General features: G+C 43.5%; 1 protein-coding gene across 1 annotated transcript; it reads right to left on the bottom strand.

Moving 5' to 3' along the window:
- Positions 1-416: 416 nt before the first annotated feature.
- Positions 417-22,923, bottom strand: LOC129857707 (R-spondin-1-like). The gene is made up of 5 exons (XM_055926209.1): positions 22,503-22,923; positions 20,436-20,627; positions 14,171-14,314; positions 9,181-9,387; positions 417-4,117 (listed from the first exon to the last, which is right to left on the bottom strand). Exons 1-5 carry the CDS (start codon positions 22,600-22,602, stop codon positions 3,864-3,866), a joined length of 897 nt encoding a protein of 298 aa, XP_055782184.1. The 5' UTR covers positions 22,603-22,923; the 3' UTR covers positions 417-3,863.
- Positions 22,924-23,280: the final 357 nt, after the last annotated feature.

Below are 23,280 nucleotides of genomic sequence, written 5' to 3' on the forward strand. Positions count from 1 at the left end.
ACTATTGTAAAGTGGCTGTTCCACTGGATGTCATTAGGTGAATGCACCAATTTGTAAGTCGCTCTGGATAAGAGCGTCTGCTAAATGACTTAAATGTAAATGTAATGTAAATGTAAATACATTTGATTTGATTTGATTTGACTGTCAGTGCTTGACATAACAGAAAAAATTCTGATGCACAACCACATTTCAGGATTGCACCTTGTGTATTCTACTATTCTAACTCTCAACAGTAAATTGAGACTCGACTTGATTTCCCATAAAACATTTTGGGAAATTGATCCCCAGGCCGTGAGCTGACAGTTTCACATCCCTGCTCTGTTGTTCTACTCTTATTGTGCCACTGAATGAGATCAACATCATAATGGAGACATAATAGAGCGGTTGGAGAGATTGACTGAGGGGACTGCGCAATGTTGTCAGATTTATGTCATTTTAATTTGGGCTTGTGCATCGTGGTTCAGTTTTTATGGAGACATTACATGAGATTTGTGCACTTCCTTCAGCAATGACAAACATATGCCATGAATGTTGAGTTCCCCAGGTGCTGTCATTATACATTTAAAGAGCCTGTGAAAGGCAGTCTTAATATGTGTGTCAATTATTATGGTGACTGTATACTTACTGGTATAGTACACAAATACAGATCATTGGTATAAATGTAGGCTAACGTACTGTATATCTATGGCATATAGAGGCCAACTACTGTATGTGTGAAAAGTAAAAACCATTGAGAGACCACGGAGAACAAAAAGGAAATGGAAACATGGAAATGAAAATACTAATAATAATATTTGATTGCACAGGAAGAGACCGACTACTGTAAAATATACAATGATCATGCTAGTGTGTCTGCCATGTTTACTGAATCTGAAGTTTATTCAAGCTTTCACAGAAGTAATCAGATATATCATAATGATACTAATAGTCGTTATGATCAATGATATACTGATGTCGACATTTTCAGTACCACTATCCACAATATGAACGCGTATTTAACGTATACCTTCTCATGAAGCTAATATTTTTGTGTAAAGCAAATAGACCCAGGGAAAGCTAAACAAAACGTGACAATGATTGCTCAAAGATTAGTGTCAAATGGTACAAAAGCTTTAGTTGCTCTGTCGTATCAGGCTGACAGTAGTTGTATAATGCAATGATTATTTCCACTGACAGAGCTGTATATAGCACAGAACACAAAAGGCTGTGTAATATGTCAGACCCTGTTGCAAAAATACATGATTACTGAGCAGCTGTAGATGGTTTACATGTAACCAGAGGCATATGATTATGGAAATATTGATGCATTGATATATAACTGTGCCTTTACAATGGTCTCTCTCATCATATAAACTCAGCAAAAAAAGAAACGTCCTATCACTGTCAACTGCGTTTATTTTTAGCAAACTTAATATGTAAATATTTGTATGAACATAACAAGATTCAACAACTGAGACATAAACTGAACAAGTTCCACAGATGTGACTAACAGAAATTGAATAATGTGTCTCTGAACAAGGGGGGGTGGGGGGTCAAAATCCAAAGTAACAGTCAGTATCTGGTGTGGCCACCAGCTGCATTAAGTAGTGCAGTGCATCTCCTCCTCATGGACTGCACCAGATTTGCCAGTTTTTGCTGTGAGATGTTACCCCACTCTTTCACCAAGGCATCTGCAATTTCCCGGACATTTCTGGGGGCAATGGTCCTAGCCCTCACCCTGCGATCCAACAGGTCCCAGACATGCTCAATGGGATTGAGATCCGGGCTCTTCGCTGGCCATGGCAGAACACTGACATTCCTGTCTTGCAGGAAATCACGCACAGAACGAGCAGTATGGCTGGTGGCATTGTCATGCTGGAGGGTCATGTCAGGATGAGCCTGCAGGAAGGGTACCACATGAGGGAGGAAGATGTCTTCCCTGTAACGCACAGCGTTGAGATTGCCTGCACTGACAACAAGCTCAGTCCGATGATGCTGTGACACACCGCCCTAGACCATGACGGACCCTCCACCTCCAAATCGATCTCGCTCCAGAGTGCAAGCCTCGGTGTAACGCTCATCCCTTCGACAATAAACGCGAATCCGACCATCACCCCTGGTGAGACAAAACCGCACCTCGTCAGAGAAGAGCACTTTTTGCCAGTCCTGTCTGGTCCAGTGACGGTGGGTTTGTGCCCATAGGCACGTTGTTGCCGGTGATGTCTGGTGAGGACCTGCCTTACAACAGGCCTACAAGCCCTCAGTCCAGCCTCTCTCAGCCTATTGCGGACAGTCTGAGCACTGATGGAGGGATTGTGCATTCCTGCTGTAACTCGGGCAGTTGTTGTTGCAATCCTGTACCTGTCCAGCAGGTGTGATGTTCGGATGTACCGATCCTGTGCAGGTGTTGTTACATGTGGTCTGCCACTGCGAGGAGGATCAGCTGTCTGTCCTCTCTCCCTGTAGCGCTGTCTTAGGCGTCTCACAGTACGGACATTGCAATTTATTGCCCTGGCCACATTTGCAGTCCTCATGCCTCCTTGCAGCATGCCTAAGGCACATTCACATAGATGAACAGAGACCCTGGGCATCTTTCGTTTGGTGTTTTTCAGAGTCAGTAGAACGGCCTCTTTAGTGTCCTAAGTTTTCATAACTATGACCTTAATTGCCTACTGTCTGTAAGCTGTTACTTTCTTAACAACCGTTCCACAGGTGCATGTTCATTAATTGTTTATGGTTCATTGAACAAGCATGGGAAACAGTGTTTAAACCCTTTACAATGAAGATCTGTGACGTTATTTGTATTTTTACGAATTATCTTTGAAAGACAGGATCCTGAAAAGGGACGTTTCTTTTTTTGCTGAGTTTATATAAAATTACCCATTCTACCAGATTGATACGTACACACACACACACATTAAGCTTATGTGCAGAAACACATACAATATACCCACACAAATATACATACACTTGTGTGACCACTACTTCACAAAAACATTTTGCTGAAATTCTGTAAACATACAGACAGGCACAAATGCACACACAGACACACACAACACACACAGTTTTCAATCCTAAACTTTTTATGCTGAAGATACCAAAACATTATTCTATTTGAAATTAAGAACTAAGCTATTATGTGGGTAACCTTTGTCTAACACCAGATCAGGATTTGAACTAAAGCCATATAAACGTTCTCTATATTGTTGCTGGTTTGTTTTGGAGAGGATTCTCTACAAACCAAAAATGTCATTAAAATATGTTTTCCTTCAAAACCACACATTTGTTCCAGTGCCTTTCTTTTGTTTAATCATAAAATAGAATTAAAATAAAGAATCTTAATACTGTTCATTTTCTCTATATCACTTACAACAACATCTACTTGCTACCATTCACAAAACATGAGTCGTCAACAATGAAAAATAGATTTTGAAAAGCACATCAGGGATTCTAATGGATTGTAGAGATCCTTGATCATTATGAAGACTCCATCTTGAAATTCTCATATTCATATTCAGTGTCTTCCACTGTTCAGCCACTGGGATCTCCATCTGCCAACTCCATGATAAACCTGGGAGCGGTGAAATGAAACATGTTGACCCTACTGCAAGGCTTACAGTGGAACCCTCCACATTGCACATTCACCCTCTTCTCTCCAAGTCTGATAAGTCCAAGACCTGATCCTCATTTATTGCAGCAATCCTCCAGTTCTCTTAGAGCATCTTCTAGAATGCATAGCAGCATTAATCCTTTTCTTCATCAGTTTGATATTGTCTCCTCTGTCCACTGTCAGTCTCTTAATAATGGCCAATGCAGGTGGGTGTTGCCTAGTCGCCTTGTTTTTGTCCCTCCTTGTCCCCACTAAGTCCCAACGTGAGTAATGCCTAGGCTACAGTGCTAGGGGTAAGGCTGGGCGCAGTGGTGGCCTGGTTTTGGCCCTTTTTCCTCCTGCCGCCTCCCTTGCCACCCTCTCTTCCTCCTTTTCCTCCCTCTTTGCCCCCCTCTCTGCTTCCTTCTTTTCCTCCCTCTTTGCCACCCTTCTTGCCACCCTCTTTGCCCTCGTGGCCATGGCCTCGGACGTTTTCTTTGTCTCGCCTCCTCTGCTGGTCCCGTCGCTCGCCCTTATTCTTATTCCCATCTGGATAGAAAAACAGATTGAAATGCATTATAACACGACTACGACACCAAAATAACAGAGTAGTTGGGCTCAGCTTTTATAAACAGGGCTTTGATGGTGTGTGTTTTAAGTACAGTAGAGTCAGAATTAGCTTGGTAGACCTATGACATGAACCCATTAGCCCACATTCACAACAGTTCAATAACAAGTGGCATTGTGTGGATACCCCGGTTCCTAGCTTTCCTATCAGGCCCTTTTTAATACCTGCCAATTGCCACTAAGCCCCAGATATGCAGCTCAGGATCCAGAGCCTTTCATAAATGCCACCATGACCCAACACAGTGCTGCATTGGGCTGACAGGAAACACACAGCAGTGCCATAACGACAGGCTGGAAAACAGTAATCAAGCCTTTGTGAGGAGTGTGGCCGCGACTCCGAGCTCGGACACGTCTTAACACTCGCAGAGACAACGGCTGGTGGAACATAATAGTTCATGTAAACAGTTGGGAGCCGGTCGAGGTGAGCTCCTTTCTTAATGTCTGCCTTCCCTCTCCACTCCACCTCCCCCTGCACCCTTGTCTTCCCCTCCTCTTTCTCTCACTCTCGCTGTAGGCTGTTGTCTGGACTTCCACCTGGCACACAGTTCAAGTGCATAATTGCTCCCTAAATACAAACATCCATTAAGAGTAGCTTTCCAGGAACTCGGGATGGAAAAATCGTTCAGGAGAGAATAAAACAGAGTAATGAAAGTAAATCAACACGGTTGAAGTGGAGTGCAAGAGTCCTTCATGTCCGGTACATACAGCTATAGATTGTTCAACATGCGAGCACTCATTGACATCCTCTTGACATTGTTGATGTAAATTGCGCTACGCCACTACACCGCTAAGCCACAATGAGGTTAACATGTTGGAGCTCTAATGACAGCGTGTGTGGGTGTGTATCTGTGTGTGTGTGGCTTGCTCGTGGGTTCGATCAGGCGTCGGTGTAAACAACCTTTCACGCACATAAACGGGAATGGATGTTTGTGTCAGGTGTCAGACAGTGATTGTTTATACTGGGCTGATGAGTACTCCCACGATGAGAGGAAACTGGGCAGTTAGGCTGAGGGATGTTTGCTATGAACTTGTGTGTTGAGTCTCCATGTTCCCTAGAAACAGAGACTCAAAACACTCACTAAGGGGGCTGGACAGCATTCGCTAAGGCTAACTGTTTGACAACAGGAGGCTCATGGAGCATTCTTGTTTGTTTGCTTTAATAATATTATATTATATTTAAACAATAAGGCCAGAGGGGGTATGGTATATGGCCAATATACCACGGCTACGGGTTGTTCTTATGCATGACGTAACGCGGACTGCCTGGACACAGCCCTTAGCTGTGGTATATTGGCGATATACCACAAACCCCCGAGGTGCCTTATTGCTATTATAAACTGTCTACCGACGTAATTAGAGTAGTAAAAATACATGTTTGTCATACCCGTGGTATACGGTCTGATATACCATGGCTGTCAGCCAATGAGCATTTAGGGCTAGAACAACAGTTATATAATTAAGTAATAAGGCACGAGGGTGTGTGGTATATGGCCAATATACCACGGCTAAGGGCTGTTCTTATGCATGACGCAATGCATTGAGCCCTGAATGCTGATTGGCTGCAATGGTATATCAGACCGTATATTAGCCGTGGTATATTGGCAATATACCACACCTCCTCGGGCCTTATTGCTTAATTATATAAATGTTGTAATAGGCCTACGCCTATTTTCTCCATTCTGCACCACATGCTTTGTTAGCTTGTTTTCTAAGAAATGTGTTTGTTATTTGAATGTATTTGAAAGTACGCAAAGACAAAAAGCCATGATATTACTCAAATATGCTCCATCTCAGTATAAACCAATGAAAATCCCTATTTGGCACTAGACCTGCAAACATGTACATATTTAAATGGTGCATATTTTGAATAAAGAGACCCCTGAAACTAAATGAGTTTCAATAAGCATTCCTATAATTTATTTAACGAGGACCTGGCAGGAGCACAGGTGTGCAGATTCTTTCCCTTTGTTCGGTAGAAAACAGGCAGAGGCAGACCCAATACAGTAGTCCACTAACTAGAAGTAGTTGATGTTACTTTTCTTGAGACACACGGGGCCAAAGTCATTAAAGCGTCTGTCACTGTAGGGCCCTATTGGCCAGTTGGCTCCTGACATTGGGGGCTGTGTCACATTTCTTAGGGGAGTGTTGACAAGACTTGATTACTAGCTTTGTAAAGTATGCATGTGTTGCCTGCCTTGAGTAAATAAACAACTTCTGGGAGATTCATTTCTCCCGCTAATGAAAACAAAATGGAGACCATTTGAATTTGGAAGACATTTGTTTCTGTTTAGAGTAATGTTAGTGAACCTGGGGAGTTACAGTAAGGGCCGTTTGTGTGAGTGTGTACAGCAGGACCTGGGCTGATTCTCTCACTGTGTAAGGACTTAATTAGACCCGTGACAAGACCGCTAATGGACCGAGGGGGACTCCATCAATTTATGACAGCCATGATTGAAGCTCCACTCCATCCAAGCTAAACAACTATGGCCTGACAAAAGCAATCACACATTTAGCAAATTCTGTTTTCGTGCGGGCCCATTTGTAAAAAGCTGCAGGGGGAAAAAAAGGGGAGAGCTTGGCCAAATCGACACAAAGCGTGAGATCTGCAGACCAGTAAATCACTGGTGTTATACAAGCACTGCCCTCTGTGTTTTTTACAGCGGCCCCATCGGCCAAGTCTTGCAGATGGATTCACGGACTCGCTAATTTAGCACATGGCAAGTTTATTTAAGCACATGAAAAAGGGCTCAGTCAAGGTCATGATACCCATCGCCTATGAATTAATTCACACGAGAACAACATGTATTTGTTATGCGCCTTGACAGGAGATCCTTACTCATTTTCACAACAGTGTATTCTGACACCAGAATAAGGAAAACAAGTTGAAGCTAATGCCTATCATCTCTCAATGTCACATCATACGTCTCAGACTCCTGAGTCCTGACACACCACAGTCTGTTGTTCCAACACGGCATCCCGTTCCCTCACTTCCCCTCCTTTCACAACACCACTCGCTACGTTTAGAAAATTGGCATTTGGCACTACACATTTATGTGTAGTGCACATTTATGTGCTCTGTTAATTATTCTTCTCAATCCATGGTGGAAATTCTTTCCAGGATGCAGGCGTTCTGCAGTGTAAATTTGCCTCTCATTTCTCAAACAGTGCTGTCCTGGTCCTGTCCAGTGTCAAGCAAGCCCACTCCTCCCTGAAAAATTACAAGCAAGAGCTCGTATATATCCTCACTATATACCACCCTGCATACCACTGCTGGCTTGCTTCTGAAGCTAAGCAGGGTTGGTCCTGGTCAGTCCCTGGATGGGAGACCAGATGCTGCTGGAAGTGGTGTTGGAGGGCCAGTAGGAGGCACTCTTTCCTCTGGTCTAAAAAATATCCCAATGCCCCAGGGCAGTGATTGGGGACACTGCCCTGTGTAGGGTGCCGTCTTTCGGATGGGACGTTAAACGGGTGTCCTGACTCTCTGAGGTCATTAAAGATCCCATGGCACTTATCGTAAGAGTAGGGGTGTTAACCCCGGTGTCCTGGCTAAATTCCCAATCTGGCCTTCAAAACCATCATGGTCACCTAATAATCCCCAGTTTACAATTGGCTCATTCATCCCCCTCCTCTCCCCTGTAACTATTCCCCAGGTCGTTGCTGCAAATGAGAACGTGTTCTCAGTCAACTTACCTGGTAAAATAACGGTAAAATAAAATAAATAAATAAAACTCTAAGGATTTCTACATCTAATGTTGTATAATGTTGTTTCTGTGTGCATTTTTTACGTATTCCATCTGTTACATATTGCATAACTGACATGATTCTTCATTGATTCTTTACACTGGGTAAACTGATGTTTGTTGAAAGCTGTTAATCAAAATAGTAGCAGCCCTGAAATCCAATAAGCGTACCACCCGCTCATAAAGTTTGGGAATATTGCTTGTTTACTGCACATTAAGTCCTTGTAAAGAAATGGAAGCTTCCAACTTTGATTCAACATGTACATTAATTAGCTGCCAAATTAAAACCAGGAATTACAGTGGGAAAAGTAGGAGATAGAAACAGTGACCAAATGGGCCCACCGTTGTCAGCCGATCCAAGCCATACAAAACAACTCCTTTCACTTCAAATCAACATTTACAAATCGACTCAAACCTTTCTCTACCTTTTTATTGGGTCGATCACAAGGCTAAGCATCCCAGCCATGCTGGTCAATAAAGTTGACTGGTCCGTTTTATTTTATAAGGCAGAGTTCATTGAAACTTACTGACCGGGCCTCCCGAGTGGTACCAAATAATACAAAATACAAAAATAATACAATAAAAACACTTACTGACAAAAGGAGAGGCCTTTTGGTTTCTCAACTACTTGAAGAAATTCCATCTTATAAAACCAACTACTACTAGAAAAGTGTTATGGGCCAAAGAACAACAATGGAGTAGTACTAATTAGAGCATGATTAAGCTGTTATCAAATTGAGTGTTACCGGGTAGATTTTTAGCTGAGCAACATTAGCCAGCTCTGAAACAAGATGGCAGATAAATGATAAGAGCTAGAGCAAACATGTCAGAGCCCTGTAAACCTCATGCCTCGTTGAGCTTCAAAACAAACAGTCCAACTCCAGCTCTTATCGTCGTCCAACATAGTGCACTGCATGGCACCCTCCCATCTACCTTGCCTGTTTGGGTCTTTAGGAGTGTTTGTTTACATGGTTCCCAGTCAGAGGCTCAGTGTCCTTACTGAACCAACACTTTTGAGGTTCCAGGTCATGGTCATACATAGGGTTAGAGCAGGGAGTTTATGACTTCATCAGAAAAGGTGCTAATCACAATATGATTGACTTTGTAGTTGTGTTGAAGTGTTGTTTTGTCATCTTTCATCTACTGTCTCATTCCTGTCTTTTATCCATCCATATATTAATGATCTGTTTCACTCTATTTCCTCTCGTTGCCACTCTCCTACTGTAGGTATGTGTTAGTCCTCACCTCCTTTTCCACATGGTGCCTTCTGCACTGTGCACTTCTGTCTCTCAGTCTGTGGAGCACATGGCCGGGGGGATGACGCAGAGACCGTGTCAGGGCTGGAGGCATGAAGAAGCTCTTGCATTCTGGTCTGTGTGCCTTTCTTAAAGCCACACGTCTTGTTCTTCTTCATACAGGAACCCCATTGGCTCCATTCGCCCAGTTCACATTCTACAGGTGAGATAGAAAAGAACAGAAGTTAAATACAGTTTTACATACACACACATAGATCACATGCAACAAACCCCAAGTGAAACCAAGTAAGCTTTAGATTTCAACGGGTCTTACATGTTCACAGTGAGAAAATAATGCAGAGGAACTTCTCACCCAGATCAGACATCCCTCATTCGGCCTTGTCAAGCCCAAAGCCTCTATGTTACCAAGTATGTCCAGTTTATCTAGAGACCTCAACTGTTTTACCCCTAGTGACATGCTGTTGAGCTTTTTTTTCACCTTTATTTAACCAGGTAAGCTAGTTGAGAACAAGTTCTCATTTACAACTGCGACCTGGTCAAGATAAAGCAAAGCAGTGCGACACAAACAACAACACAGAGTTACACATGGAATAAACAAGCGTATAGTCAATAACACAATAGAAAAAAAGAAAGTCTATATACAGTGTGTGCAAATGGCGTGAGGTAGGCAATAAATAGGCCATAGTAGCGAAGTAATTACAATTTAGCAGATTAACACTGGAGTGATAAATGAGCAGATGATGATGTGCAAGTAGAGATACTGGTGTGCAAAAGAGCAGAAAGTAAATAAAAACAATATGGGGATGAGGTAGGTAGATTGGGTGGGCTATTTGCAGATGGACTATGTACAGCTGCAGCGATCGGTTAGCTGCTCAGATAGCTGATGTTTAAAGTTATTGAGGGGAAAATAAGTCTCCAGCTTCAGCGATTTTTGCAATTAGTTCCAGTCACTGGCAGCAGAGAACTGGAAGGAAAGGAGGCCAAAGGAGGTGTTGGCTTTTTAGTATGACCAGTGAGATATATACCTGCTGGAGCGCGTGCTACGGGTGGGTGTTGTTATCGTGACCAGTGAGCTGAGATAAGGCGGAGCTTTACCTAGCATAGACTTATAGATGACCTGGAGCCAGTGGGTCTGGCGACGAATATGTAGCGAGGGCCAGCCGACTAGAGCATACAGGTCGCAGTGGTGGGTGGTATAAGAGGCTTTGGTAACAAAACGGATGGCACTGTGATAGACTGCATCCAGTTTGCTGAGTAGAGTATTGGAAGCTATTTTGTAGATGACATATGATAGTCAGTTTTACGAGGGTAAGTTTTGCGGCGTGAGTGAAGGAGGCTTTGTTGCGAAATAGAAAGCCGATTCTAGATTTGATTTTGGATTGGAGATGTTTAATATGAGTCTGGAAGAAGAGTTTACAGTCTAGCCAGACACCTAGGTATTTGTAGTTGTCCACATATTCTAGGTCAGAACCATCCAGGGTAGGGATGCTAGTCGGGCGGGCGGGTGCGGGCAGCGAACGGTTGAAAAGCATGAATTTGGTTTTACTAGCGTTTAGGAGCAGTTGGAGGCCACGGAAGGAGTGTTGTATGGCATTGAAGCTCGTTTGGAGGTTAGTTAACACAGTGTCCAAAGAAGGGCCAGATGTATACAGAATGGTGTCGTCTGCGTAGAGGGGGATTAGGTAATCACCCGCACATCATTGATATATACAGAGAAAAGAGTTGGCCCGAGAAATGAATCCTGTGGTACCCCCATAGAGACTGCCAGAGGTCCGGACAACAGGCCCTCCGATTTGACACACTGAACTCTGTCTGCAAAGTAGTTGGTGAACCAGGTGAGGCAGTCATTTGAGAAACCAAGGCTATTGAGTCTGCCGATAAGAATACGGTGATTGACAGAGTCGAAAGCCTTGGTCAGGTCGATGAAGACGGCTGCACAGTACTGTTTGTAATCGATGGCGGTTATGACATCATATAGTACCTTGAGCGTGGCTGCACCCGTGACCAGCTCGGAAACCGGATTGCACAGCGCAGAAGGTACGGTGGGATTCGAAATTGTCAGTGATCTGTTTATTAACTTGGCTTTCGAAGACTTTAGAGAGATAGGCAGGATGGATATAGGTCTATAACAGTTCGGGTCTAGAGTGTCACGCCCATTGAAGAGGGGGATGACCGCGGCAGCTTTCCAATTTTTAGGAATCTCGGGCGATACGAAAGAGAGGTTGAACAGACTGGTAATAGGGGTTGCAACAATGGCGGCGGATAATTTTAGAAAGAGAGGGTTCAGATTGTCTAGCCCAGCTGATTTATACAGGTCCAGGTTTTGCAGCTCTTTCAGAACATTTGCTATCTGGATTTGGGTGAAGGAGAAGCTGGGGAGGCTCGGGCAAGTAGCTGCGGGGGAGGGGAGGGGGGGGGGGGGCGGAGCTGTTGGCTGGGGTTGGGGTAGCCAGGAGGAAAGCATGGCCAGCCGTAGAGAAATGCTTATTGACATTTTCGATGATCATGGATTTATCGGTGGTGACCGTGTTACCTAGCCTCAGAGCAGTGGGCAGCTCTTGTTCTCCATGGACTTTACAGTGTCACAAAACTTTTTGGAGTTAGAACTACAGGATGCAAATATATGTTTGAAAAAGCTAGCCTTTGCTTTCCTGACTGACTGCGTGTATTGGTTCCTGACTTCCCTGAAAAGTTGCATATCGCGTGGACTATTCGATGCAATTGCAGTCCGCCACAGGATGTTTTTGTGCTGGTCAAGGGCAGTCAGGTCTGGAGTGAACCAAGGGCTATATCTCTGTTCTTAGTTCTACATTTTTTGAAAGGGGCATGCTTATTTAAGATGCTGAGGAAATTACTTTTAAAGAACAACCAGACATCCTCGACTGACGGGATGAGGTCAATATCCTTCCAGAATACCCAGGCCAGGTCGATTACAGGCCTGCTCGCAGAACTGTTTTAGGGAGCGTTTGACAGTGATGCGGGGTGGTCGTTTGACCGCGGACCCATAGCGGATGCAGGCAATGAGGCAGTGATCGCTGAGATCCTGATTGAAAATAGCAGAGGTCTATTTGGAGGGCACGTTGGTCAGGATAATATCTATGAGGGTGCCCATGTTTACGGATTTAGGGTTGTACCTGGTGGGTTCCTTGATGATTTGTGTGAGATTGAGTGCATCTAGCTTAGATTGTAGGACTGCCGGGGTGTCAAGCATATCCCAGTTTAGGTCACCTAACAGAACGAACTCTGAAGATGGATTAGGGGCAATCAATTCACATATGGTGTCCAGGGCACAGCTGGGAGCTGAGGGGGGTCTATAAAAGGCGGCAACAGTGAGAGACTTAATTCTGGAGAGATTAATTTTTTAAATTAGAAGTTCAAACTGTTTGGGCATAGACCTGGAAAGTATGTCAGAACTTTGCCGGCTATCTCTGCAGTAGATTGCAACTCCTCCCCCTTTGGCAGTTCTATCTTGACGGAAAATGTTGTAGTTGGGTATGGAAATCTCCTAATTTTTGGTGGCCTTCCTAAGCCAGGATTCAGACACGGCAAGGACATCAGGGTTGGCGGAGTGTGCTAAAGCAGTGTGTAAAACAAACTTCGGGAGGCTTCTGATGTTAACATGCATGAAACCAAGGCTTTTTAATTACAGAAGTCAACAAATGAGAGTGCCCGATGACACGCAGGGCCTGGGTTAACCTCCACATCACCCAAGGAACAGAGGAGGAGTAGGATGAGGGTACGGCTAAAGGCTAAAACTGGTCGTCTAGTGCGTTGGGGACAGAGAATAAAAGGAGCAGATTTCTGAGCGTGGTAGAATAGATTCAGGGCATAATGTGCAGACAGGGGTATGGTGGGGTGCAGGTACAGTGGAGGTAAGCCCAGGCACTGAGTGACAATAAGAGAGGTTGCATCTCTGGAGGTGCTGGTTGAGCTTAAGTCATGACTCCATCTGACAGGAGCTGGTTTCAATCGTGGGGGAAATTCCTACCTTTTCTGGGAAAATATTTTGACTTTTTTGTGAAAAGCTGGGGGATGAAGCAAGCAAACTTCATACTGACAAAAACAATGGCAGGGAAATTAGAGAATATATGACAAGAGCAGCTGGATTGAGCACTTTTTGGAAGGTAAGGGAGCAGGGGCAATGCCAGAATGTCACCCTGAGGGTTGAGAGCTCCTCTCTAAAGAGTCAAGTGGCCTGGGGCATCCAGCTAGCACTAGCCTTGCAGAGTAATGCCATTAGCGCTCTATTTGCTTACTTGTGACAGAAATAATTTCAAAAGAAATCAATAAAAGTTCCTTATCATCCAGCAGGCCTCCCTCTGAAGTTCAGCTCGCTCGCTGGTGATTGAGAAACAGCAGAAAGAGGAAGAAAAAAGAACAGTGGACAAGGAGAGCTCAACAGAACACAGTTTCTCCACGTCAATGAAGTCTTGAACTGAACTCTCATATGGCAGGCGATATTCATCCGACAGGCAGAACATACTTGGCTGATGATAGCTGAAGGGTATTTAGTATACCATGTGTGATGGGTTAGGGTGAACGGGGTACATTATGGGGTCAAATATGCACCTGAGAAACATTTAAGACTTTGTGACAGGTTCTCAACACAATAATTAATCACACTTAACTTCATATGCTTAATACTCAATGTATGGGTAGTGTGGGACTTTCAGTAATATTCTCTGAGCCATTGACATTGTGAACTAACATTTTAGCCATCTTATTCAAAAGCTAATATGTGCCAAAAGGCAACATGCCCTTAAACTCATAGTTCATAATCCAGTTCTAGTGTGGGACTTTCAGTAATATTCTCTGAGCCATTGACATTGTGAACTAACATTTTAGCCATCTTATTCAAAAGCTAATATGTGCCAAAAGGCAACATGCCCTTAAACTCATAGTTCATAATCCAGTTCAGTGTCAGCTGTGAGTGAAGCTGTGGCAGGGGGTGAAAGGAAGAGAGGTCAGAGGTCACTCACCTACACACTCCATGGTCCCGTTGGTGGTGCTGAGGCCTTCAGGGCAGCTGGGGTAGCATCGCCCTCTGTGTGAATATAAGCCCTCCTTACATTTTGTGCAAAAATTTCGATTGAAACACTCCTCACAATTCTCTATTTTACATTCTGAAAGGAAAAGGGGGGAAAAAAACATGAGTCAAAGAGAGGAGAGAATGAGAAAATTAGAGCGCACTTAGTTGAGTTCATATTCATTGTGTTAACATAGCATACATTTACACGTTGCATTAACTGACAGCATAACACATCACTGTTCATTGTTCTGGCTTCAAGCTTCTGTGTTAATACAGAATAATACAGTATTACTATACAAAAACAGCAAAGTATGTTTAAAAATGTTTTCTGCTGCACGAAAGGATCCTCTTCTCCTCGGGGAGGACAAGAATGTAGCCTGATTTTTATCTCCTATGAGAGATTTATTAGTGATGAAACAATGGGGAGAGACTCTTTGGGGGGATTCTGCATGAATAACACCCATGTCTTAAAAGCAAATGCATACCACGGCTATATTTTTTGGAAAGCGGGTGGCCGGGTACGGGCCAAGAGTAGAGAGCACGTCAGCGGATTTCCAGAGGTCTCTACGCACCTTTGCCTCATTAAAAACTGAGCTTCTCCAGTCAAACAAACAACTACTTTAAATTGAGGGTAATTATGGGCACGGGAGAATGAAAAACAGACACCTTAAAGGACTACCAAGAGCCCCCCTTTCTCATCCCAACCCTTCTCCTGGCCCACCTTTTTCATTACTATCATTATCTTATTCTGAATTAATAACATTTTCTCTGCCAAAACCAGAGTGTAGAAACAGAGGCACGCTAAGCGAAGGTCACAGATGTAATCCTTACATCTCTGGGTTGGAATATATGTGAATATCCAGTCACAAAACACTAGACACCTTTCCCACAAACAACTAAAATAAAGAATGTCTTGTCGGCTGGAGTCTTGCCAGGAGTTCGAAACGAGCTAAAGGGAAGAATCCTCGTTGGGAATTTAATGCCCTAACCTCAATTATTACTTTAAGCTCTTGACAGCTAAAATTGACGTTAGTGATGTTTGGAGAAAATACTTTTACAAATGTAGACCTAATGTAAAACAAATGTGGCTAACAAGACATCTTGGGGATTTCGATATGTCCTAAACGGAAGCGGCTGACTGGATAATAACAGCAGATTAGCCACGGAGAGGCTTGAGAAGGAGGTGGAGGAGACTAACCAGCATGCACAGCGGCCTTTCAGGATTCAGTGGACAACATTGAAACAATAACGGCTAAGGTTAAGTTAATTTCCAGTGACAGTAAAACATTAACAAAAATGTGGCGATTAGAGTGAGCCAGAACTTTTGCTGTTTTTATCCAAATTCGACTATTTTCCCAAACCTGCTTCCTGAGTACCTAGCAGACAGACATGCTCTGAGGTTATGGCCCTGTGTTTATGTCCACAAACAGTACATATACAAATGTTTGTCAGGCTATTGCAAATACATGTCCTGAAGCACAGTACGCTCAATGTTGCACAATATTACAAAGTTACAGAGGCCAATATGTTCAGGTAGATCCTCATTATGTATCTTGTTTTGTGATTTCAGGTAGCTACATGTATAAACAACGCTATGTGGGGTAATAACTATTGAACAGGCCGCTATATCGGTCCATGTTGCTGGAATGAGGAGTATCACACATACCAGCCCCACTTATTCCAACCTGAAACTTCTTCTGCTGATTGACTATAAGCTTCCCTGCTGCGAAGGCATCTGGACAGTTACAACTCCTCCAGGACAGGCTGTGTAAATCTGTATGCTATCTCATCTCCCTCTCAATATCAGGGCTATAAAATACTAGTGTTAAAGAGGAGGCAAACACTGTTCAAAAGAAAGCAATAAGTGCTTCTTATGCCTCAGTATGTACAGTACTAGTCAAAAGTTTGGACATACCTACTCATTCCAGGGATTTTCTTTATTTGACTATTTTCTACATTGTATAATAATAGTGAAGACATCAAAACTATAAAATAACACATATGGAATCATATAGTAAGCAAAAAAGTGTTAAACAAATCAAAATCTATTTTATATTTGAGATGCTTCAAAGTAGAGCCCAGGTCATCTGATGCAGCACTCCATCACTCTCCTTCTTGGTCAAATAGCCCTTACACAGCTTGGAGGTGTGTTGGGTCATTGTCCTGTTGAAAAACAAATTATAGTCCCACTAAGCGCAAACCAGATGGGATGGCGTATCGCTGCAGAGTGCTGTGGTAGCCATGCTGGTTAAGTGTGCCTTGAATTCTAAATAAAACAACAGTGTCACCAGCAAAGCACCCCCAAACCATCATACCTCCTCCATGCTTTACGGTGGGAACCACACATGCGGAGTTCACTTACTCTGCATCTCACAAAGACACGGCAGATTGAACCAAAAATCTCAAATTTGGACTCATCAGACCAAAGGACAGATTATCTCCGGTCTAATGTCCATTTCTCGTGTTTGTTGGCCCAAGCAAGTCTTTTCTTTCCAATGGTGTCCGTTAGTAGTTGTTTCTTTGCAGCAATTCGACCACGAAGGCCTGATTCACATAGTCTCCTCTGAACAGTTGATGTTCGGATGTATCTGTTACTTGAACTCTGTGAAGCATTTATTTGGGCTGCAAATCCTGAGGCTGGTAACTAATGAACTTATCCTCTGCTGCAGAGGTTACTCTGGGTCTTCCTTTCCTGTGGCGGTCCTCATGAGAGCCAGTTACATCATAGCGCTTGATGGTTTTTGCAACTGCACATGAAGAAACTTTCAAAGTTCTGGAAATGTTCCGTATTGACTGACCTTCATGTCTTAAAGTAATGATGAGCTGTCGTTTCTCTTTGCTTATTTGAGCTGTTCTTGCCATAATAAAGACTTAGTCTTTTACCAAATAGGGCTATCTTCTGTATACACCCTCCCCTACCTTGTCACAACACAACTGATTGTGTCAAACACATTAAGGAAAGAAATTCCACAAATTCACTTTTAAGAAGGCACACCTGTTAATTGAAATGCATTCCAGGTGACTAAGTCATGAAGCTGGTTGAGAGAATGCCAAGAGTGTGCAAAGCTGTTATCAAGGCAAAGGGTGGCTATTTGAAGGATCTCAAATATAAAATATATTTTGATTTGTTTAACACTGTTTTGGTTGCTACATGATGCCATATGTGTTATTTGATAGTTTTGATGGCTTCACTATTATTCTACAATGTTCTGAAACTTTTGACCGTTAGTGTACATGGGACAATATTTGAACATTTCAATAGCTCCAAATGTCAATGACTTAAAAACCATTAAACTGATTATAAATTGTAGAAAGTCATATAGAAATATTGAAAGCATTTAATGAGAACTTAAACATGACATTTACATTGTGTAATTTATTGATGATCCCTAACTAGCCCGTGACATGAGCTATCCAGTCAAAACACTTTTTCAACTGTTGCACACCAGCCGGCTGAAGCTAATTGGCGAAAGAAGTTGGCTAGCACTAGCTAGCCTAGGCTAATTCCAGACACAAGACCTGGTTAGACTGTTTCAAGTTGTCTAGAAGGGTGAGTGACTGTAACTGTGTACTGTTTTGGCAGAGTAAATGTACTAACACTTCCCACATGCAAACACACACCCACATTAAACCACACCCACAAGACAACTCTCATTTGGCTTCAGTCTAGGCAGCTGCATTTCTTAATGAGCAAACAAAAAATACAGAGAACAAATCAGTAGGTCCGGCCCTCCTTTAAGGGGTGTGGGTTGAAATAGGGTGGAATAGGGTTGGTTCCTCCATGTTGGTTCTGGTGGCGCAAACACCTTTTTTCTGAACCAGGGGTGCCAAGAGCCCGGCTCGTGGTCTGTTTTCTCTTACTTGTGGGTGGAAAATAGGAATGGAAGAAACTCACAAGAAAAACATTTCTAATGCACTGTTTGTCTGTTTTTTCAAGGATGTCTTTTCTTTTTTTTTTTGTCTCGCGAGCCAGGGGTTCATGCCAGTTCACAGTCCCTATTCATTGAGTTCTACCATTTATGTATCAAAACATCCATCTTTTTAAAGTAAATTTATATTTTCTGGACACAACTGAATTATTCATTTGGCAAGTTCCCTTGTGAATCATACAACCAAACTTGCCTCTTCAAAAGGTAAATTATATCTACTTCTTATTTTTTAGGAAAGTGCGTATGATGATAGGCAATTAGAGAGCAAGGCAGCTTGTAGTCATTATATTTTGTTACAGGTAGAACACGCAGGTTGTTTTGGTGTATGCAAGTTGTTTTGTTAGATAGGTTGTTGCAACATCATCTAATAGCAGATGTCTGTAATGTTTCATTTTTTTCTATTACAAACAAACTTCCTAACAGGTAAACTCATGATGCAACACAAATATGGAACTGAAATGGTTCAGGGATATTGCCCTTTAGTTTTCCTCCATCAGTCATAAGGTACATGTCTTTGAAAACAGAATCATAAGTCAGAAACCATTACTAAAGGATACCAATAATAAGAAGAGACTTGCTTGGGCCAAGAAACACGAGCAATGTACATTAGACCGGTGGAAATTTGTCCTTTGGTCTGGAGTCCAAATGTGAATTTTTTGTCTTTGTGAGACGAGGTGTGGGTGAACGGATGATATCCGCATGTGTATTTCCCACCGTAAGGCATGGAGGAGGAGGTGTTATGGTGTGGGGTGCTTTGTTGGTGACACTGTCTGTGACTTATTTAGAATTCAAGGCACACTTAACCAGCATGACTACCACAGCATTCTGCAGCGATATGCCATCCCATCTGGTTTGGGCTTAGTGGGACTATCATTTGTTTTTCAACAGGACAATGATCTAACACACCTCCAGGCTGTGTAAGGGTTATTTAACCAAGAAGGAGAGTGATGGAGTGCTGCATCAGATGACCTGGCCTCCACAATCCCCCGACCTCAACCAAATTGAGATGGTTTGGGATGAGTCGGAACGCAGAGTGAAGGAAAAGTAGCCAACAAGTGCTCAGCATATGTGGGAACTCCTTCAAGAAAAGCATTCCAGGTGAAGCTGGTTGAGAGAATGCCAAGAGTGTGCGAAGCTGTCATCAAGGCAAAGGGTGGCAATTTGAAGAATCTCAAATATATAATATATTTTGATTTGTTTAACACATTTGTGGCTACTGCATGATTACATATGTGTTATTTCATAGTTTTGATGTCTTCACTATTATTCTACAATGTAGAAAATAGTAAAAATAAAGAAAAACCTTTGAGTGAGGTGTAGGTGTAGGTGTTCTAAAACTTTTGACCGGTAGTGTATATTGTGTAATTTACTGATAGGGATATCCAAAAGTCAAACCAAATTTACAATGGGAATTACGCTTAAACTCCATGACTTACATTTTTTCCTTAATCATCTTCCAAATCTCTGTATTGAACGAGACTGACTTTATGATTACACTTTGTAGTCAATTTTGACACTCGAAGGTCATTTTTTGGTTCAGTTGGTCTTTAAAGGTAGACTTAGCAAAATGACATTACCTCGAGCAGCACCACAGATATTGAGATGAGCGAGATGCAAGACTTCGCTCTCACAGTCACACACAGTATATGCGCATGTGCACGGGTTCGCGTCACGCTGTTCACAGCGTGGTAGCCAGAGCACCAAAACAGCTGAGGTTGAGCCTCGATTCAACGTTCTTAGTTATTGCAGAAATTGCCCCACTTTGCTGTGTACTTTCTGCATCTATGTCATACCGCTGAGTCTACCTTTAAACTGTCTGAACATTACTGCAACAGAACAATAATTCTCCTGCCATGTCTCAGTTCAAGGCCCATCTCCAGCTTGACAGATACTGTTTGCTAGTCTTTATGAGTGTGTAGTTGTGTTGCATGTTATTGCTGTGGCTGCGGTCATGTGGTGAAGACAGCTCCTTCCACACATGGCACAGCAGTTCAAAGTGGAAATTACACCTCACTTACCACTGGACCACATTAGTGCCCATTGTGTGTTTACCATTATGGTGACACATTGTGATGATATGCATGTTGTACTGTGGAATAACTTGAATATTATTGGATGTGGTTTGTTTTGTCCAACACAGAAAAAATTGTCAATACAAATATAAGAAACCTTCTTACTGGGGCTTTCCTGGTCAGTTCACATCATAGTCACGGAAAACTCCTCGCCCTACTTATGACACAATGCATTTAAAAAAACGAACAACGAAGTCCAAGAATCCAAACTCACGGATGCATCTGTTGGTATCGGGAGTCCGCATGCCGAAGTATCCCTGTGGGCACGAGGCGAGGCACACGCCTATCTGGCGGATGTCGTTGCGCTCCAGGAGAATGAAGAGTTTGGGCTTACATTTTATACAGCCATTGTATTCGGAACATCGCTCACAGCCATTTGAGCAAGATGGTGGCCCCTCAGTGCTAACTGTGGAAAGATGAGGGGAAAGAGAGAAGGAGAGGGAGAAAGAGAACAGTCATTAAAAACCAGCATAAGGTCCAGTTACCACAAAGTGAATAAAGAGAAGTGTTTATCTGTTGGCTACAAACACTAGATTCAACACTGGCAGTATCAGTGAGGACATGGCCCTTGTCTATTTTTGCACCACATAGCCATAAACCTGGCAGTAGTTCATGTTGCAGCTAATCTAACCAGGGGCCATGCCAAACATCTTTGTTTGAACAGTTTTCTCACTGTTTACTTGAAACTGCTCGCCGGAGATCCTAAACAGATTTTAGTTGGAGAAGCCCGGGTGTTTGAGACTGACATCCCGCGATGATCGATTCCACATCATGCCATCACACAGCAGGGGCCCCCCTGGGGCTGACTAAAAGTGACTCAGCCATCGGGATCTCGCCAATTACACGAACATGCCGGCCAAAAAGGGAAATGCGCACAAATGCGTTAAGTTTCTTCCCAACACTTCTATACAGAACTGAACATGTTTTGGTGTTTTAACCATCCGCCCACAAAGCTGAATATAACAATCTAAGATTTTTACTGAGCCACATAACTCTGTCTCAAAGCACCCCATCTGCATTTGGCTCTCATCCACATATAAGCCCATGATCATACTTCATATCTTCATATCCCTATTCCCTCATCTTCCAAAAAGGCTAGAACTCGGACACTCTGCTCTGCTGCAGCCAGTAATTTGAATGATTGCTCAGAAAGCGTGTCAATATGCACATCCTGTTTCTAGGGGCTGTGGCGGTCAAATGGCGGTCATCCCGGTTGATTTATAGGCCTATGTGGTATCAGCATCTAAATATACACACTCACACTGCAATCAATCTGCCATCCCTGTCTCCCAGAGATAAGTTGGGATGGTGAAAGCTTTAAAAATGTTCTCCCCGCAAATCAAATACGCCATGCCTGAGTCATGGTAAATCGCTTCAAAATTCAAGGGGGAACACTGTTCACCTGGGATAAAGCTCTTACATGATAATTGACACATGATTCATAGGTCATTGCTAACTCGTAAGGTATGGTAAAACACACTTTGGGCATCAGAAATATATATTTATTGTGTAATGAAAAAATTCGAGCAAGACCCATCTGATTAGCCTCTAGCCTTTCCTCTGGACATCTATTGCCATGCCGAAGCCAAGCTCCATTTACCAAAGCCAAGCTCAATAAAATTCTGACCTTTCCTGACTGCTTGGATGTTTTTGTGAGGTGGGGGTGTAGAGGGGCAGAGGCTGGTATCCTCTAAAAGCTCTTCTGAGGGAAAAGGCATTATATTAAAACCAGTGGTAATGCCTTGCACTGAGATTCACCCCGCTCTGAGGGCAGACACTGAAGCTGAGAGTAAGCTCTGTCTTTGTGGGTGCATAAGGTCAGAAAAGTGTTTATAAAACTGCTTGAAAACCAAACAACGCAACATGGTCCAACAACCATGAGCTGAAGTGTCAGAGAGTTGTTCCACTCAGTGCCTCAGAGGCAGACATGGAGAGAACTGTGGTGCTGAAGCTTTAGCCGTAAAACCCAGGGTGAATCCGCCTAAAACCCGTCTATAAACATTCTTAATACCCATAAAAGCTCAACATAAACCAAGAAAGGCATAATCATAAAAAGAGGAAGAAAAGAGGGTCACTCAAAGACAACTGAGGCTACCATAATCCATCTTGGCAAAACAAATAATGGAAGAAGAAAAAAACAAAAATAAACAACATGTAATCTTTACTGCGGCTGTTAAATGTTTATAAGAAATGTACCACTGTGGCTCTCAGAGGCTGCATGGAAACCAGAGAAAGAGTGAGAGTGAAAGAGAGAAAGGGATTTGAAGATTTGGTAACTCACTCCGTCTCTGCCTCCGTCCCTTTGAGAGCTTGAGGCCGCTGTCGCTGTGACACATGGATCCGAGATAGACCATCGCCAGAGCCACCAGTCCCAGCTGCATAGTCCCTGGTGCTGACCGGCCACGCGGGGTCCCCCCTGCAGGCAGACGGATCAGGCGGGGGGCCCCTTCCACTCTGTGACAGGTGGATCACTCTGCTGCCGCTGCTGCTTTTGCTGCTCCTCCCTGCTGCTTCCCTCCCTCTGCTGCTTCTGTCCGCTGGGTCTCTCTCTCACTCACTCTCTCTCTGTCTCTCACTGTCTCTCACTATCGGCTGCTGCGTCCGCAACTCCCTTCAGTAGAGGATTATGCTGCTGCGGCTGCAAATCCAAACATGTCCGGGGCACAAGCCATAACGGTGGTGTGTGTGTGTTGGGGGGGGGGGGGGGGGGGGGTCGGTTGACGATGTAATGGACGAGCGATGCGTGGAGTATGAGAGGAGAGGTGGAAAAAGGAGGAGAGGAGAGTGTGGCACTCCTGTCGGTTCAACCCATGAAGACTCGGCGGGGCTAGAAGTGGAGCAGGCAGCCTGTTGGAGGATCGCCAAGGAGCGTTTGGTGTGAATGAGAGCCTGAGCCCCGGAGCATGTGTCTTATTAAAGATGCTCTGAGGAGGCGTGGGGGGAGGGAGAGGAGTGGGGCTGCTAATAGAAGCTGGAGAAAGGTTCTGGACTCCTACGCGTGACAACACATCTGTCTGTGCCAGGACCTGCTGGGGAGAGAGAGAGAAGTGAGGAGTGAG

The sequence above is a fragment of the Salvelinus fontinalis genome, chromosome 6 (genome assembly GCF_029448725.1).
Source record: "Salvelinus fontinalis isolate EN_2023a chromosome 6, ASM2944872v1, whole genome shotgun sequence".
NCBI classification, from domain to species: domain Eukaryota; kingdom Metazoa; phylum Chordata; class Actinopteri; order Salmoniformes; family Salmonidae; genus Salvelinus; species Salvelinus fontinalis.

Coding starts and splice junctions, on each gene's coding strand:
- LOC129857707 (XM_055926209.1), bottom strand. CDS start 22,602: ATGCAGCTGGGACTGGTGGCTCTGGCGATGGTCTATCTCGGATCCATG. Junction 14,315..20,435: donor CGATACCAACAGATGCATCC/GTGAGTTTGGAT, acceptor TTTTCCTTTCAG/AATGTAAAATAGAGAATTGT. Junction 4,118..9,180: donor GGCACCATGTGGAAAAGGAG/GTGAGGACTAAC, acceptor TTTTCTATCCAG/ATGGGAATAAGAATAAGGGC.